The following is an 18,182-nucleotide window of genomic DNA, read 5'->3' as shown; positions in this document are numbered from 1 at the left end:
CATATGAAACGATGTGGATGGAACTACAGGGTATTATGCTAAGCGAAATAAGTCAGAGAAGGACAATTATCATATGATCTCACTGATATGTGGAACTGAAGAAACAAAACAGAGGATCGTAGGAGAAGAGAGGAAAAAATAAAACAAGAGGAAACCGGAGAGGGAGACAAACCATAAGAGTCTCTTAATCACAGGAAACAAACTACGGTTTGGTGGAGGGGAGGGGGGTGGGGGGATGGGGAAACTGGGTGATGGACATTAAGGGGGGCATGTGATGCAATGAGCACTGGGTGTTACATAAGACTGATGAGTCACTGACCTCTACCTCTGAAACCAATAATACATTACATGTTAATTAAAAAAATCATAACAAAAAATAAATATTATAGTGAGAAAAAAAAACCTTTAAAAATGTGTTCTTTTCATTAAGAACAAGATGAACGGATTTTCAAAGGGTTTTCCTCCTCTTGAGAGCCTTTTTAAAGTTTTTGTTTTTTTTTTAGGTAAGCTCTGTGCCCAACGTGGGGCTAGAACTTAGGACCCTAAGATCAAGAGCAGCATGAGAGTCCTTTCAAAATGTAGGCACTGCTTAGCTCTGCTTCTAATACAATAAAGTTGAAATGAAATGACCACAAAAAGGAAGAGACCACACACATGGCAGGACTGCTCAGGTACTGCTCTGATCAGGCCTGGAGTGCATGCTGGCTACTCACGCCGAAGTGAGGAGCAGGCAGTAGAGCAGGGTAGACGAGGAAAGCTGAAAAGCTTTCTGTTATGGGTTGAATTGTGTGCCCCCCTCCCCCCAATTCATAGGTTGAAGTCCTAACTCACAGTACCTCACAATGTAACCTTATTTGAAGACGGGATCTTATAGAGGCAATCAAGTGAACACGATAGGGGAGAGCCTGTCTTACTCTTGGCTATTATGGCAAAAATACCAGAGACTGGGGGACTTAAATAAACATTTATTTCTCACAGTTCTGGAGGCTGGGAAGTCCAAGGTCAAGATGCCTATAGATTCTGTCTGGTGAGGGCCTGGTTCCTGGTGCTTCTTGGCCACCTTTTCACTGTGTCCTTACATGGTGGACGGAGTGAGGGAGCTCCTTGGGGTCTCTTTCATAAAGGCACTGATTCCATTTATAATTATTGCCCAAAGACCCCCACCTCCATATAGTATCACATTGGGGATTAGGTTTCAGAATTCTGGAGGGACACAAACATTCAGCCTATAGCAGATCCTAATCCAATAACTGCTGTCCTTACAAAATGGGGAAATTTGGACACAGAGACCCATGTAGGAGGAGGGGGAGGAGGAGGGAGAAGGTGGCCATCTCCAAGGACAGGAGACAGGCTTGGAACAGAGCCTCCCATTACAGACCTCACAAGGAGCCAATGTCTGCCACTAGAAAACAGAGCTCCAATCCTTCATCTGAACATAATGTTTCACAGTTTTTGGTTCCTTCGAAACTAATAAGGCCTAAGGCAAATTATAATTTGCTCTCCCTACTTCATAGATGTTCCTACTAACCCATCAGCTGAGCATGGGCTGTACTGTACTTCCAAGCCTTCCCATTTGAAAAGGATCCCAGTACACCCTCAGTCAAGGTCCAGGCAAGGCTTTCTTTCCCATTGTGATGCCTAATTTTAGGTCAACTTGACTGAGCCATGTGGTGCCCAGGTATTTGGTCAAACATTATTCTGGATGTTTCTGTGAGGGTGTTTTGAATGAAATTAACATTTAAATAAGTAAAGTGAGTAAAGCAAATTGTCTTTTGTAATGTGAGTGGGCCTCACCCAATCAGATGAAACCTTCCCCCAACCCATCCCCTCAATCCCCCCAATAAGAGAGAATTCTCCTGCCTGATGACCTATGAACTGGGACATAGGAGCTTCAGGCCTTCAGGTTCAAACTGGGACACTGGCTCTGCAGATTTTGGACTTGCCAGCTGACATAATCATGTGGGAGAATTCCTTCTGTCTATATCGATCCTACTGGTTTTGTTTCTCTTGAACAAATACCTAATACACCCGTCCTCCCTTACGTAGCCCCAATCCATTCTCATCACATAAGCTGACTCAACAAGTTAACCTTTGTAAAATTAACTCTGTGAATTTTGTGAAAATTTTCTCCATGCCCAAATCCTTTCAGAAATGGTCCGGGTTTAAGAAATAAAATGTAAATAAATACCAAAGAAAAGAGAGAGAAATAAGAAAATTTCTGCTTGGAATGCACTTGTCTTGAAAAAGGAACACTGACAGCCCACTGTGAAATTTCGGCAGTTTCTTTATGTAAATGACAGCTAGCAGACCCAGATATGTCTTTTATAAATAATGAATTTCTCAGGATCAATACTCACTGTTCTCAAAGGTGAAAATTAAAACACCCTTCTGAAATACAAATACACTGGGGCGCCTGGCTGGCTTGATCTCGGGGTCCTGAGTTTGAGCCCCACACTGGGTGTAGAGATTACTAAAAAATAATAATAAATTTTATGGGGCGCCTGGCTGTTTCAGTTGGAGGAGCGTGTGGCTCTTGATCTCAGGGTCATGAGTCTGAGCCCCATGTTGGGTGTAGAGATTACTCAGATAAAATGAAAGAAAGAAGGTGAGAAAAAAAAGAAGTTAAGCTTTAAAAAAAAATTTAAAAAATACAAATACAATGAGAAGAAAAATTACATATAATGGCTTAACTACAAGGTGTATGTTCATCCTGGGCTGCATTCACTTCGTGTTTTCTCATTTCCTTGGTACTTTATAATCACCTGTTTACTGCCTTTTATCTTAAAGCTGACTTATCATCATTAAAATTAGTATGTATCTCATGTTATTAATTATTAAAATGTTACCTTAAAATAAAGACACCAGGGTGCCTGGTTGGCTTAGTCGGTAGAGTATGAGACTCTTGTTCTCCATCAGGCCCCACATTGGGTCTAGAGCCCATTTAGGAAAATAAAAAAATTAAAATTAAAAAATTAAAACCCTAATTCTGATAAACTGCTTGAATTTTTCTGCTCTCATTTTTTTTCAACTTTGTGCACATTTCAGGTAATGTAAAACGTAAATTCAACTATTTGAATATAATTCAGAGTAGAGGAACCAGATCACTCTACAAATGATCCTATAAGAGCTTTTTGAAAAGAATGTAGGGGCGCCTGGGTGGCTCAGTCGTTAAGCGTCTGCCTTCGGCTCAGGGCATGATCCCGAAGTCCGGGATTGAGCCCCACGTCAGGCTCTTCCACTGGGAGCCTGCTTCTTCCTCTCCCACTCCCCCTGCTTGTGTTTCCTCTCTTGCTGGCTGTCTCTCTCTCTGTCAAATAAATAAATAAAATCTTTAAAAAAAAAAAAAAAGAGAAAAGAATGTAATAAATTGTTATGTGTTCCCCCAGGGAAGCTTTCAGAAAAATAGGGATTATCATGTAATAGGCAACTTCTGAACTCTGGCCGAAAACCTCAGGAATGTGGTTTAGTCTTAATAAAGGATAATTGTTAAAAAGGTACACGTCTTCTCAGTTGGTCCTACTGCCTTTCATTAACATCTTAATTTATCATTATTCTTTATATCATGTTAAATGACTTGGTTTTGTTTTTCTATTACAGTTCATTATTGTGCTTCTTTCCTTCCTTCTCTTTTGGTAAACTGATTATAAATGTTCTTAGGCAAGACACGAACAAACAGTTCTATAATGCACAGCAACGGAGTCTGTGCTCAGCTAGAAGTGGCTAATAGATTACAGAAAAACATTCATGATTTTTTTTAGAACTTGTGCAGTGTAACATTGCAGTCAACTGAAGGATTATTCCTGAGCCAATGTTACTGCATTTTCTTAATCCGATCAATACCCATGGTTTCCTTAGTGCAGATAAGACTACAGGATATGTGGATGTCTAGAGCCAAATTCTAATCAAATGACAACCACTTGTCACTTTTTTCCAGATTCCTACAAAACTGTTTTCGCTATAAATTTGTTCTTCAAAAACAGTATGAAAGTGTACGTTGTAGAGACATTCCCAGAAGTTTGGGAGCTTAAGGATCTTCTGACTCTGGAGTAAGGAATATTGTCAGAACCTCTCTCTTTTCGTATGTGGACTGCAAGTCAAAAGATCTGAAGTCTCAGTCTGTCACTGGCTAGCGGTCTGAGATCTTGGGCTTGTAATTTAGCCTCCAGTCTTGTGAAGAAGGGAGTAGAAAACGTGTACCTGACAGGACTACTAGGAGGATTCAGTGGGATAACGTACGTTGCGGTATTTAAGCACAGTCACGTCTCTCTAAAGTACAACGTGAGACACAAACGTGAGCCACATCTATCATTAATTTTTTTTCAGGTAGCCGTATTTTAAAAAGTAAAACGAAACCAATGAAATGAATTTTAACAACACTTGCATTCAACTCAGTATATTCAAAGTATCATTTCAACATGTGATAAATACAAAAATTATGGAAATGCTTTACATTCTTCTTTTCGCACTAAATCTTTGAAATCCAGTGTGTGAGTTACATTATAGCATATTTCGATGAACACTAGCCACATCTCAAGTGCTCAACAGTCACTGTGTGACGAGGGGCCACCCAACTGGAGAGGGCAGGTACAGATCTGAATCAGTCACATTAACTAGTTGATCACTTAGCAGGCAAAGCAAAAGGATATAACCTAAGCTGGAAAAACGGTTGTTTTAGACTCTGGGAGCCTCACGATTTTTCCTGAAGTAGGCATCATCTCCTTTGGTATGTTGAGTTAAAAAAAAAAAAAAAAGTCAAACAATGCTGAAATGTATAAGGTAAAAGTCTCCCCATACCATTCCAAAACCAAACAATACTAGTAGCAACTACAGATAACATTTGGGTACGTGGGCTTCGTGAAAATCACCAACTCCCTTACTGCTCCTTAGGTTTTTAACTTGGTGACCTCATGATTCTACCTCCTTGGTTTGCTTACCATTTTCACATGGAAGAGATTTGTCTTTCCCAGCTTTTTGGTTCTGTTAAGAAACAACACTATGAGCTTTGCTTTATACTCTACCTAGTACAAGCTAATTGAATAGAACTTTGTAAACACTTACCCATTTGCGATCTTTCCTGTGATCCCTTTTTATCACGCGGCTGAATGAAGAAACTGGAAGTCAGAGTTACTATTTCGACTGGCTGGTGTTTCAAATCAAACGACACCGTGCTCGTACTCAGCACTGGTCATCAGGATTCTCACTTTGGAAATCCGGTCTACTGATAATTTTCCAATCAATGGACTGTTTCCTTTGTGAATTTAATTTTATGTATTTCGCCCCAACAAAGCCAGGATCACAGGACTGTGTTCTGCACATTGTGAGCTCGGTGGAAGAGAAACCCGGGGAGAGAGGCAGGAGGTGGGCAGGTGCGCGCACAGGTGAGACAGCTCTGCCAGAAAGCGGCGCTGTGCGCGGTGCGAGGATATTCCTCCGAGAATGAAAATCCCAAGAAAAGTTAAGGAATGGGAAAACAGACTTGCGTTACGGCAGATGTACACAAAAGACCAGACTCCGGTGAATCCAAACGTACTATGTCCACAGAGAAGCTGAGGATTTCGCAGAATAATGATAAAACAAAGCTAGAGGTGTTGCTAAGGGGACCCCGCTCCTTAAACCTGCAGTAAGTGGTGTACTCCCGGCCCCAGACCAGTCGCGGGTGCGTGCTGGGCGCTAGGTGAGGGGCTGCAGGAGCAACCGAGGGCCGAGTCAGGCCTGCGGACCTCCCACCGAACCGCAGCGCAGTCAGGACGCACACAGCCGAAACGTAAGCGCCCTAACACAATCGGGGGTCCGCGCAGTCACGGCTCTGCCGACAGCTACGCCGTGTTTTTTCTGTACAATAGTTTGTTTTTCCGGACTTCAGGTCTAGTGGGAGGACTTGCCCCGCCTCCTGCCCTCGCAAAGGGCAATAAGAAGAGAGCGCCGCACCGAGAGAAGAACTCCGAGGAAGGGTCAGAGGGCAGCCGGGCTGAAACCCCGGCCTTCCCTGCCCCAATCCGCGCAACTCCAACCGCGCAGGCGCAGGAAGGGGCGGGGCCGAAGGGGCGGAGGCAGGAGGCGATTCGCTGGATCCGTCTGGCGTCAGCTGGTCACGTGGCTGTCGTGGCAGGCGGGCGGAGTTCACAGGCTTTTCCAGCGGCCGTGGACCGTGTGGAAGGTGCTGCTGTTACAGCTCCTGCGTCCGCTACGGGACTGACCGCTCCCGTCCGATAAGTGTGAAGGAGGTGGGTACGTGGGGATGCTGCCGTGATGGCTGCCGGGCCCCGGCCGGGGCCGGGGTGGATGTTGCGGGGAGCGCGGGGGAGGCAGGGCCCTGCGGACTAGGGTTGCTCCATTGGCTGGGTCGGTTTTGGCGCGCTCTCCTGTTCGCGCTCCTGATTGGTTGGCAGGCGCGTCCCGGACGCGTGCGCTGCGGTGGGAGCGCGGGTGGGAGACCCGGTGGGAGCCCCGGCGCACCGCCCTGAGCTCGGCGGACCCCCGGCCTGGGGTGGGAGCTCCGGCCCGCCGCGTCGTGGGGCTGGCTGTGCCCCGCTGTCGGGGTGAGGCGGAAACTCCACTCTCTGGGCTTCCAACTGGCCGGGGTCCGAGTGGTCCGTAGCCTCGGCCTCCCGGGGAATGTCGCTGAGTCCTGCGTCGCCTGTTGAAAACAACCGGGGTTGGTCACATGGTGTCTCCCGTTCATCTGCGTTTCCTGGGGACCTAGCCCCGTGCAGAGAGGGGAGGGTGCAGGGGTGCGGCCCAGAGTGATGAACCTAGGAAAGACTACACTTGGTCAGGGGCTTCCACCTGTTTGAACCATGACACTTAAAGGTGTTCATTGTACATCGCAATTCGGGATGCAAACAAGGAATGAGAAGTGTCACGAAGCAGTACTTGCACCTCACATGCTATGCACTCGGTGTTGTTCTCGTCTCTTCAGTTACATTTTTCTAAACAGTGTTCGTGACCAAGTAAACGATTTGGGGATCCCGGGCTGCGACCTGCAGTTTGAAAAAAACATTTGCTCCGTTTAGTGGGTCCCCGCCAGCATTTGCTTATCATGAGATAGAAGTGAAAATAGGGTGCATCATACAATTAGGGTGTTTTTTTTGTTGTTGTTTACTAAACTTTCTCGGCTGTGCTTGTGCTAGGGCACGGCGTAAATGTACGAACAGGAGGTGAGTCATAGTCGAAGTTTGAAAGCCGCTGCACCGAGTAAAGGCATAATCTACAGCAGTCAAGGAGATGTGTTTGGCAGGCACAGACCTGTCCAGGAGGTTCAGAGGTTGGGTTTGGAGCGAGTCTGGTTAACCACATTGGATAATCCCTTTATCTTCTGCTGCCTATTCCTTGCTTCCCGAAGTGTCTCGGTTCATGGTGATGGTTAAACATTCTCTACAAATGTGAATACATAATATCATTAGATGGGATATTAAATCGCTAATGTATTGCTAGTTACCAGAGCCAATTTTATTATAGCTTAAAACTGCCTTTGAAACAGCAAAATTAGAATGCTATTCTTTTTTTTTTTAAAGATTTTATTTATTTGAGAGAGAGAGAGAGCACAAGCAGGGAGGAGGGGCAGAGGGAGAGGAAGAAGCAGACTCCCAGCTGAGCAGGGAGCCCAACGTGGGGCTGGATCCCAGGACCCTGAGATCATGACCTGAGCTAAAGGCGAATGCTGAACCCACTGAGCCACCCAGGCGCCCCTAGAATGCTATTCTTTAGGACAGACTTGAGCATACCAGCGTACCTGGTGACCATTTCTCAGATTTTTTGGAGCCCTCTGTTTAATCCAGGGCACCACAGTGTTTTGTAAATTTGTTTAGAATACCTAATTTTCCTGTTGTAACAGGATGTTTCCAAACCAGAATTATTGTGTGTGTGTGTTTAATGTTGGTGGTTAAGAGTCACTAACTTTAGTCATTGTAGCCATTGATAGGGCTGAGTTTGGGTACAGTGAGAAAAGATAGTAGTTCCACCATACAGTAGTATGATTTCTATGATTGTAAAACTTTCAACAAAAAAAAAATCTAAACTCCACCTTCAGGTACAAACCATTTTCTGTTCATGAATTACTAGTTTTTTGTGCTTCACCAGGTGTATAATGAATCCCAGTATGAAGCAGAAACAAGAAGGAGTCAAAGAGAATGTAAAGGTATGTGGTAGAATCACTTTCATCTGTTGGAGAAAGCATGTGGTTAGAAGCATTTTGACATCATTTAACTAAATTTAATCTGGCTATTGTTTCTATAAACTTTGAAGTGCCGAACTTTTAACCAGAGGACAAGTAACATTAGAGAATTTTAAAACAATTAATTATGGTTGAACAGTAAGTTCTGTGATCCCATTACATGTGATATCTTTCCATTTGTTTAGGTCTTCTTTAATTTCTTTCAACAATGTTTTGGTAGTTTACAGAGTATTGAGTTTTATAGTCCTTTTAGTTTTTTCTTATTTTATTTTTAATGCTACTATAGATAGAATTGTTTCTTGAATTAAATTTTCTTCGTGTTGATTGCTACTATATGGAAGACAGTTGATTTTTGCATTTTAAATTTGATCTTAAATCCTGCAACCTTGCTGAACTTGTTTATTAGATCTAGTAGTCTTTTAGTAGATTCCTTAGGATTCTCTGTAAATAAGATTGTGGTTGCTTTCTTTCCACTCCTACGTTTTATAAAATGACTTTATTAAAATCCTTTGTATCTTGAGAATTGGTGTCTTTGACCACAGAGACACATTTTGTGTTACAGTGCACGTGTGTCCAGAGAACGTCATACTCATTACCATTGAACCTGCTTGTTTTGCTACACTTTTTGAATCCCAATATGATGCTGTCACTGGAAATCTTACCCCAAATATTTATTTGTATAACAATAAGAACAGAGTTTAATTTTGAATTTGTAACTTTGACTGACTTTGCTGTTAAGGTTCTAAATGAATTTACAACTTAACAAGGTTCTGCCACACAACTTAGAGGGTAAGGATTCCTGGCCACAAGACCACATCTTCAGGAAGACTATCATTTTGCAGATTTAAATTAAATAGAGTAAATAAAAGCCTTTCATAAGTGATAGCAGATGCTTTCTGATAGGTGGTTTACCTTGCCTTAGTGTCCTTACATTATTTTTCTTAAATAATACTGTGCATTGATAATTTGAGTCTATCCCTTTCCATTTAGGATGATGACATCTTCCCACTGAGCTTTGTATGTGTGCTTAAACTTTTTATTATGAAAATTTTCAAATATTAGTCAATAGTGTAGTAATCTCAATTTTCACCAGTTATCAGTATATGGCTAATCTTGTCTCATCTACATTTTCATTCACTTCTCCTTGAGCCACCTAATTATTTTGAGGCAAATCCCAGACAGTTTATATTATTTCAGCAGCTTATATCTAAAGAAAAATCTACTGTTTACTAGTTAAGAGTACAACTATCTTGGATATAAAAGGACTGGGTTCTGTTTGGTTCTTGATTTAGGTTCCAAAACTGTGACTTTGGGTGAATTATTTAGCACCCCAGTCTCAGTTTACATATCTCTGTAAAAGAAGGAAATTGGACTAAAACTAGATCTGTAAGAATGAATTATAGGAGTTCATGGGTTTCCTACCAATTATGCAAAATTTCGTGTAATGCTCTTGTGTGCTTTTTAAAAATTTTTTTGAGAGAAAGAAGGGTTCCCAGAATCTCACATGGTTTTCTAAAAAGGCTAACACCCATTCATACCTAAGAACCTGAAGCTCTTGGCTCTAAAGAGTCTGTTAATTCTGATGCCTGATGTGTGTAAAGAAAAGGCTGATACCCATATTCCGTCTTGGGGGCTGGGTGCTTCAAGCTCACACGTATAAAAGTTAACCTTGAAAATGGTCATTTTGTGTGTGACAGTGATTTATCTGGCTTCTTTGGCCATTATTAGTAGCAAGCATTTAAATAAATTAACACCTCCTATTCTTAAGGATCCAGGGTTAGGTTTTCTTCTGTTTGTCTGGAGACTGTTGACTCATCTGTAATCTAAATTACATCTGAAATGTTGTTGTAATTGTAGTTGGCATTTGTTCTTCAGTGCAAGAGTGAGATAATAATCAGCAGTAGAAGCCGTCCCGTGGGAAAGGTGAGCTCTCGTGCCGTGAAGTACAGCATGGAAGCCGTAACTTTCTCACGCTTCTTGGGTGTCGTGTTCTTGCGGCCCTTGTTTGAGTGTTCACCATTGTTTGCTGTCCCATGGCGGCAGGATAACTAATGATTTTTTGCAAAAAGAGAGAGAGCTTTCAGATCAGGAAATATACGGGAAGCTATTTACATATTCTAAGGAAGGCTGTGTTTTTTCCAAGTAGTGTGGGCAAGTCACAGCATTCCAGTGTGCCTCTGGCACTGACTTTGTGGCCGGCTCCTGATGACTGGGCTTGAAGCAGAACTGCTTCTGCAGTCAGGTGAAGATTATCTGGGGGTTCCTCTTAGATGTGTATTTGGTTTTGTGGAAGATACGTTCTTGAAAATGGTACTCCTTGGGTGAATGCACATAAATGTGTTAGGGGACAGTCACCACTTAAAGGAAGCGTGAGGTGAATCTTTCAGTAGGGAAAGAAATACTTTGCAGTGTAAGCAACCTTTTCCCCCAGTTTACCCCTTTTGTGGGTTTCTACCGTAGATGTTATGATGTCTGGTAAGTTTCTAGTTTCTTTGTGGCAGATCTTTTTAAGAGGGAATACACATATTCCTGTTGTACTGCAATTTCATCACATATGGTCTGAGGTATTAGAGCTTAGAAATGTTTTATCTTGTAACTAGATACGATTAGTTGACAAGATGACTATAATACATCATGTATTGAAATGGAAGCAGAAAAGCTACTTGTGTCAAGTTTGGGTAATGTGATCCATTAGGATTTCTTTAAACTTTATAATTTTAGGGAAATAAGTTTGCTAGTTGAAAAAAACCAATATATTGCTCATATATAATATTATATAGCAGATCAAATACTAGTATTCTTAGTGTTTCCTTTTCCCTAAATTATAGGAGTAAGAGAGTATTAACCCATATAGCAACTGAGTAACTAGATAATAAATTATGTTGACTTTTAGAATAGTCCTGTCCCAAGAAGAACTCTGAAGATGATTCAGCCTTCTGCAGCTGGATCACTTGTGGGAAGAGAAAATGAGGTATGTGTTATCGGGCTAGAATAGGGTACGGATGATACTAACTTTAAGGAAACATTTTCAAGATTTCCTTGATCAGAGATGCCTAAATCATTGAAACTTGGAAATAATTCAAGAATAACTATTGTGTGTTTCTCACAAAATGGTTTTTGTATTGATGGTTCAATTTAGGAAGTGCAGACTTGGTACGAAGACCTGCCGTAACACTGGGATGATTAAGAAGTTATGGATGAATACAGGAATAATGTTTAATGTTTTGGGAATAAAATGTTAGATTCATTCATTTACAAATCCCTGTCTGTAAAGCATAAAATCACAGCTGAGGGTGTCTAGACTTTTGCAGGTCTGAAAACACTGCCTTTCTGTGGTACTCAGTTATTTAAAGAGTAAAAATAATTTCAGCTAAGCCTTAGACCCAAGTCTAATCTAGGATAGTTGCTGCAAATAAAATTCCTAAAAAATAACTACATTTTGATAGAGTTTTAAGTTTGTGTGATTCTTTTAAAAGATCCAAAGATTTCAAACAGATGGAGACATAGGAATGCTCTATTTTTAATACATACGTGACAAAACCACCCCACTTTCTTGTTCATTAAATCAAAATAAATGAGATTGATGTGTGTATTTTCATTACAGTTGATTAAAGGCTTGTCCAAAAGGAAACATTGGAATGATCAGTTACCATCTAAGGCTTCCAGCTCTGGACTTGTTATTGTCCCAGAACATAGTGAAAACAAAAATTTTAGTGAAGTTACTCAAGAAGCGTTTGATCTAATGATTGCAGGTATGAAGAAATATGTAACTTTTATCTTAAATTTCGTAGTTATGCTAAATAACTTAATATTTAAATTATTACTCTTAGTAACTAGTATTTAAACATTGACTAAAATAACAAATCATTTATTATACTATTATGAATTCTGCCCACAGCTTCTTAATCTGGAGACACTATTAGATATTTTACCGAAATGTTTTGATAATTTAAAATTTGTGTGAATTTGGAAAAGCTTTACTGTTGGCTAAGATTCAAATATGGATGAAATAGTAAAGAAAAGGATAGTGATTAATATGACAGCTCTGATATTAGATTGTCTTAAGTGTCACAAGACTTGGAAATCGTCTTTTCAGAAGACAAGTATCTAGAGAATGAATTCGAAGAAAGGAATTTGCACATAGCAGAGAATGAAGGAGACGGGGAGCCTGTCGTACATGCTAGTTCTCAGAATGGCAGTGGGAATCAACAGAGGAAGCTAGTGGTGTTCTATAAGCATTGTGGGAACATTTTTTTAGTAGAAAAATCACTGGGTTTTTACAGCAGCATATAATAGTAATTATTTTCAAGGTTTACATGAAAACATTAATTTATTTTAGAAAATCCATCCTCTCAATATTGGAAAGAAGTGGCAGAAAAACGGAGGAAGGCTCTCTATGAAGCACTTAAGGAAAATGAGAAAGTATGTACTGAATATAATCTGTGGCAATCTGTAACGTTCCAGGATTACGTTCCTTCTGCTCGGGTAGAGTGGTACGAACTAGCTTTAATGTTGGTCTAAGGAAGTGTAATTAGAAAGGGAGCTCTGTTACCAGAATCGTTGTACAGAAGAAGCCCATCGAGAGCCAAAGCTAGCACCATTGTTAGGACTTGGAGGCGTGTTAATTTGGTTTGTAGCATAGCCGATCTATGGAATACTGAACTTTCTTTATGTCGTATAGCTTCATAAAGAAATTGAACAAAAGGACAGTGAAATTGCCCGCCTGAAGAAGGAGAATCAAGAGTTGGCAGAAGTAGCAGAGCATGTGCAGTACATGGCGGACGTGATAGAGGTAGGGATTTCTACGTTCACCTGCTTCGGAACCCTCTACTCTTTAATCATGTGAGGTAGCCGCGTAATCAGTAAGCGTGTGGGCTCTGGAATCAGATATCCTGGGTGTGAGTCTTAGCTCCCTGCCCAGCCCCGTAAAGTTTGCGGAGTCAAGCAGCTTATGTGTTTTGTCAGGGCTTCCTCTTCCTTATCCGCAAGATGGGAGTAATGGTACGTACCTCGTAGGCTTGTCATGACAATAAGGAGTCATGATGGTGAAAGTGGAGAGAAGTCCCTGCACGTAAGAGCAGCCCAGTAACTGTTAGATATTATTATTATGAAGCAAAAGAAACATCTATTTTGTAGAAATATAAAAAGGGATTTACTTAAAAATGGAAAATTTTTCTGTTTCACAGTTGACAAGTTTTTAGACAGGCTTTAATTTAACTTTAATGCCAGTGTGACGTTACTGTCATTTATAGAATTTTTAATTGGTACACTAAATAAGTTTGGTAGTCTTACCTGACTTTTTAATTTGGAAGAAGCAAATGTGCTTATAAGAGTTAGCTTGGGGTGCAGGGAGTTAAGTGTCCAACTTTTGGTTTCGGCTCAGGTCATGATATCAGGGTCTTGAGATGAAGTCCCACATCCGGGCTTCGAACTCAGCAAGGAGTGCTGGAGTTTCTCTCTCTTTTTCCCTCTGCCTCTCCCGCTGCGTGTCCACCCCCCCCCCCCAAATAAATCTTTAAAGAAAAAAGAATTAGCCTGATGACTGTTATTTTACAGTCTTGGACTAAAAAAAAGGTCTTAAACTTACTCACATTTGCAAAGAAATCATCTTGCTGATAGGAAGAAAGTTTTTCAAATAAAAGCTTTTCTGGTACTGAATTATTTACATTATAAGCTGTGACAGAATGACTGTTTGAAGTTTTCATTTGGAAGTACTGTAATAGCTCTCTTCACTGCCGTGAAAGTGTTGGTCCACAGAACACTGGAAATCAGGGAACCTGGTCCTTCACTCTAGGTCGCTTGAGAAGCACTGACTCAAGTGGTCTGTAAAAGCATGTCAGTGCTTTAAAACAACGAGCAAATCGTTAGGCACTGTGACTTTGCTGAAATGGGGTCTGGCATGGTGGAGACTTCAGTAGAACACTTGACTGATTGTCAGCGAATTTCATTGAGAGGCATTAGGAGAAGGACCTCATTAGAGCATGGCAGGTCAGTGGTATCAGTATACTGCCAGCAGACTTGGGCCTTCCAGTGTTTACAGTACATTGTTGGTTTGTTCTCTCCAAAGAGACTGCATGAGGGACCCCTGGGTAACTCTGAATCACCCGTCGGTCAGGAACGTGACTGGGAAGAGGAAACCGGCGAGGTCTCGGACGTGGAAGACGCAGATGTGGGCACGTGTGCTGAAGAAGCCGTGCCTTCCTCTACAGGTGCAGAGCCGGCTGTGTGAAGGTCATTCATATGTGACCTTGAGGAATTTACAGCCCGAGTTGACCTCCACTAGAGTTCTTTGTAGCAGAGCAAACCACTGTGCACTGCAGAGTTGGAATCAAACCTCCTTGTTTGAATCCTGGGACCCCGTTGTATTAAAATACAAATACTATGTATTTTTGATCTATGATGTTTTATGTAAATAGCATTTTCTCAGTGGTGAGACATGGCTTGTGTGTATGATAAATAAACGTCAGCTTGTTGAGCATTGTGTGTATCTGGGAAGAATGAAATACAACCAGGCTATAGAAAGTGTGTCCATTTCGATGGTTTTATATTGTTTTCTTTCTAATCCTCTGCTATCATGGAGGAAACAAGGAGACATTTTTTTTTTCTTTTCTTTTTGTGATTAAGCCTCACACCCAGTGTGTGGCTCAATCTCACGACCCCAAGATTGAGTTGCTTGCTCTGCTGACTGAGCCAGCCAGGTGCCCCTGAATTTATCGCTCTGAAGATTGAGATGGTTGAGGTTTTTACTCCCAAGTCTGATTGTCCTCAAGCTCATTGTAGGGACTATTGATTTCCAGATACTCTTACCCAGTACTTCTGATCATGGTGTGAGAACCTAGTGTCAGAAGCTCCCCACATGGATATGATTAACCAGGAAAAGGCCCAATTGGCTGGTATGATCAGAGTCTTCTTGGACACTGAAAATGGTGGGTGATTGTTCTCTAGAGAAGTGGGGGCAGGCGAACATCCACTTAGACACAGGGAAAAAATGCCAAGGGTTGTGAAACTTTCTGTTCATGTGTTTCATGTAGGATGTAGTACAGAGTATGTATATTGAGGCATAAGAAGAGGGTGAATTAATTAGGGATTTCCCATATGTAGCTTTGAATGAAGAAAAGGACAAAGGAGGTTGTTTACAAAGTACGTGGCATTGGGATGGAATACATTCTGTGAGAAGCATGGGAGTACTTTTTGTGTAGATTGGCAATAAGAGCTTGTCAAGCTTTAAATGATTCCTTTAGGCAAGGTATTTATCCTTACAGAACTTGAATGTTCTTATACTGAGTTCGTCTACCTCAGTGTTGAGGGTTAAAACTCACTACGGTGCCTGAACTAAATGCTTTAACAATGGAAGCAGCTATTAATGAACAGCAATGTTGTCCAAAAACTTTGAGTTGTTGGAAATACCTTCAGTACCTGGCGTGATTTCCAGTTAGCCACGCGTGGCTGCTGAGCACTTGAAATGTGGCCAGTGTGAATGAGGCACTGAACGTTTATTGATGTCTTAGAAGCTGCGTGAGGCTAATCCCTGCTGTGTTAGGGCAGCTCTGTGTCTTAGGTGTGGGCCAGTAGCCTAAGACCTAATTAAGACGATGTATATTATGTCACATGTATTATACTACAGTAAAAAAGAATATTACAGATTAAGGGTAGAAGGCAGTCAGCCGAGAGGCTATTAGAATGAATGAGAACTAAGCAGAAGAGGGTGACTTGGCAAATAGAAAGTATTTCTGGAAAATGCCGTAGACGGATTGCCAGGATTTGGTGGTGGGGAGCAAAGAGGAAAGGGAGGTGAGAACTTTACAATTTAATGTAAAAACTATCACTATGAATCTAGAAGAAAGTAAAGGGAAAAATAGTGATCTTGGGTTTGGCAAAGATTTCTCAAAAAGGACACAAAAAGTACAAATTATAGAGTAAATTGGACTTCATAAAAATCAAAAACTCTTTGAAAGACTTAAGAGAATGAAAAGATAAGCCATACGTAGAGAAAGTATTTGTAAAATCTCCAACCAAAGATTTGTATCTATAAAGAACTCTTAAACTCAGTAAGTAGACAGCCTAGCTTTTAGAATGGGGAAAATCTGGACACCTGACCAAAGGATATATACCGCAAGCAAGCATGTGACAAGATGTCAGCATCCTCAGTCACAGCGAAGTGGAAACTGCCTGCTTGAGCTGCTGCTTGCCTATCAGAATGAGGTCTGCAGAACAAATGTGACCGTACTGAGGCGACGTGCTAAGGGCGTGAAGCAAGTGCCTCTCTTGCAGTGCTGGTGGTCATGTTAAATACTATAAATGCTGTGAAAATTTTGGCCATTTCTTTCTTTTTTTTTTTTTTTAAAGATTTTATTTATTTATTTGACAGAGATAGAGACAGCCAGCGAGAGAGGGAACACAAGCAGGGGGAGTGGGAGAGGAAGAAGCAGGCTCACAGCAGAGGAGCCTGATGTGGGGCTCGATCCCACAACGCCGGGATCACGCCCTGAGCCGAAGGCAGATGCTCAACCGCTGTGCCACCCAGGCGCCCCTGGCCATTTCTTAAAAGCTAAACCCACATTACATAGGATCCAGCCATTCCACTCCAGATGTGTTTAACAAATGACAGTGGATGTCCACATGAAGTCTGCACATTTTCACAGGCTTGGTTTTGTTTTGTTTTTTTAGATTTCATTTATTTGGCAGAGAGAGGGGCAGCGAGAGAGGGAACATAAGCAGTGGGAGAGGGAGAAGCAGGCTTCTCGCTGAGCAGGGAGCCCGATGCGGGTCTCGATCCCAGAACGCTGGGATCGTGACCTGAGCTGAAGGCAGATGCTTAACCCACTGAACCACCCAGGCGCCCCACATTTTCAGTTTTATCTGTAGTAGCCGAAATGCCCATCAGCAAATGAAAGGATAAACAGATTGTGGTATGTCCGTACAGTGGAACACCACTCAGCAATAAAGTCACCCTTGGCGTAAACAACAAATTCCATGATGTTGCATGGAGGAAAGCAGGTTAGAGTACCTACTGTTTGCTTCCATTTAGATAAAACTAGAAGCTTGGTAGAAAGCAAATCAGTTGCCCAAGGACCTTTTTGGGGGGGGGTTTGGGGATGGATTTTTAAGTCTCCAGTACCTGGGAACAGTGACCCCAGTTGATGGAGAATTTAGAAGAATTTACTTAAGATGATGAGTCTGATTTTAGATATCAAATGTCAGAACACCTCAATGAAATGCCTTAAAGACAAGGTCAGAGGTCAATCATGCGTGGCAAGTTAGCATAACTTAACTTGAAGTTGACTTAAAAAATTCAGGGGAGCCTCCATAAGGATAATGGCAAACAGATTAAGAATGAACTGGAAAAATGTTACATGTGAAGCTTGGGTTAGACTGAACTTGTCAATATATTCTGTAAGGTCAGCATTATGTACTAATATTTTAGTAGTATTGCCAGGATGGTCCACAAAAGTGTTTGGAGCGGGGGAAACTAGAGCCCTGTTAATACAAATGGAAAAGTCCTAAATGGTAAATCTAATCCAGTTATGTATTGAAAGATAAAGCATGATGACCAAGTTGGTGTTTAGCCCAGGGATGCAAGATTGTTTCAGTATTAGTACATACTTGAAATTCTTCACTTTAAAGGGGGAGAACGCCCATAATCCTAATAAAACAGCATTGATAAAATTTAACAACTAAGCTAGGAAAAGAAGAAATTTTAACTTGATAAAAAGCTATCTTCCTACGCCTAACATAACATGGTGAATGATTAATGGTGAAGCTTTAGAAACAGTTGTTAAGGTCCTGAACTAGAGAAGAATGGGCCACAATTACCACTAATTATTTTCGAGGTCTCAGCCTGGTGCAATCAAACCAAACAAAGCTAATTATGGGAAGGAAAAAGAACTCATTTACATAAGAAAATCCCAAGAGCAACTAGAAACAAATTAAGTGGCCAGATTTTAAAATAACCCCAAATTAATTGCTTTTCTATATACGAGCACAGACAAGTTTAAAAACAGTGGGTGTA

General features: G+C 41.4%; 1 protein-coding gene and 1 pseudogene across 2 annotated transcripts; one reads left to right on the top strand and one right to left on the bottom strand.

Annotated features, from left to right (window-relative positions):
* The window catches only part of LOC109489077, a 56,459-nt pseudogene extending 50,506 nt beyond the window's left edge, over window positions 1-5,953 (bottom strand).
* A 134-nt stretch (window positions 5,954-6,087) lies between these two features.
* Window positions 6,088-14,648, top strand: GMNN (geminin DNA replication inhibitor). Of its 2 annotated transcripts, XM_019795924.2 has the most exons (8): window positions 6,088-6,224; window positions 8,080-8,137; window positions 10,031-10,096; window positions 11,067-11,144; window positions 11,778-11,925; window positions 12,513-12,595; window positions 12,855-12,965; window positions 14,241-14,648. In XM_019795924.2, the coding sequence occupies exons 2-8, from the start codon at window positions 8,087-8,089 to the stop codon at window positions 14,400-14,402; spliced, it is 699 nt and encodes a 232-aa protein (XP_019651483.1). In that variant the 5' UTR covers window positions 6,088-6,224; window positions 8,080-8,086; the 3' UTR covers window positions 14,403-14,648. The 2 variants fall into 2 exon arrangements, with proteins under 2 accessions (XP_019651483.1, XP_002915854.1); XM_002915808.4 differs by lacking the exon at window positions 10,031-10,096 and having other exon boundaries at window positions 6,093-6,224.
* Window positions 14,649-18,182: the final 3,534 nt, after the last annotated feature.

This window comes from Ailuropoda melanoleuca, chromosome 5 (genome assembly GCF_002007445.2).
Source record: "Ailuropoda melanoleuca isolate Jingjing chromosome 5, ASM200744v2, whole genome shotgun sequence".
Taxonomy (NCBI): domain Eukaryota; kingdom Metazoa; phylum Chordata; class Mammalia; order Carnivora; family Ursidae; genus Ailuropoda; species Ailuropoda melanoleuca.
This window is presented reverse-complemented; position numbering and strand designations above follow the sequence as displayed.

Excerpts from the sequence above, each read along its gene's own strand:
- GMNN (XM_019795924.2), top strand. The coding sequence starts at position 8,087 with ATGAATCCCAGTATGAAGCAGAAACAAGAAGGAGTCAAAGAGAATGTA. Across the intron at positions 12,596-12,854 it reads CACTTAAGGAAAATGAGAAA|CTTCATAAAGAAATTGAACA; the intron begins GTATGTACTGAA and ends TATGTCGTATAG. Across the intron at positions 12,966-14,240 it reads ACATGGCGGACGTGATAGAG|AGACTGCATGAGGGACCCCT; the intron begins GTAGGGATTTCT and ends TTCTCTCCAAAG.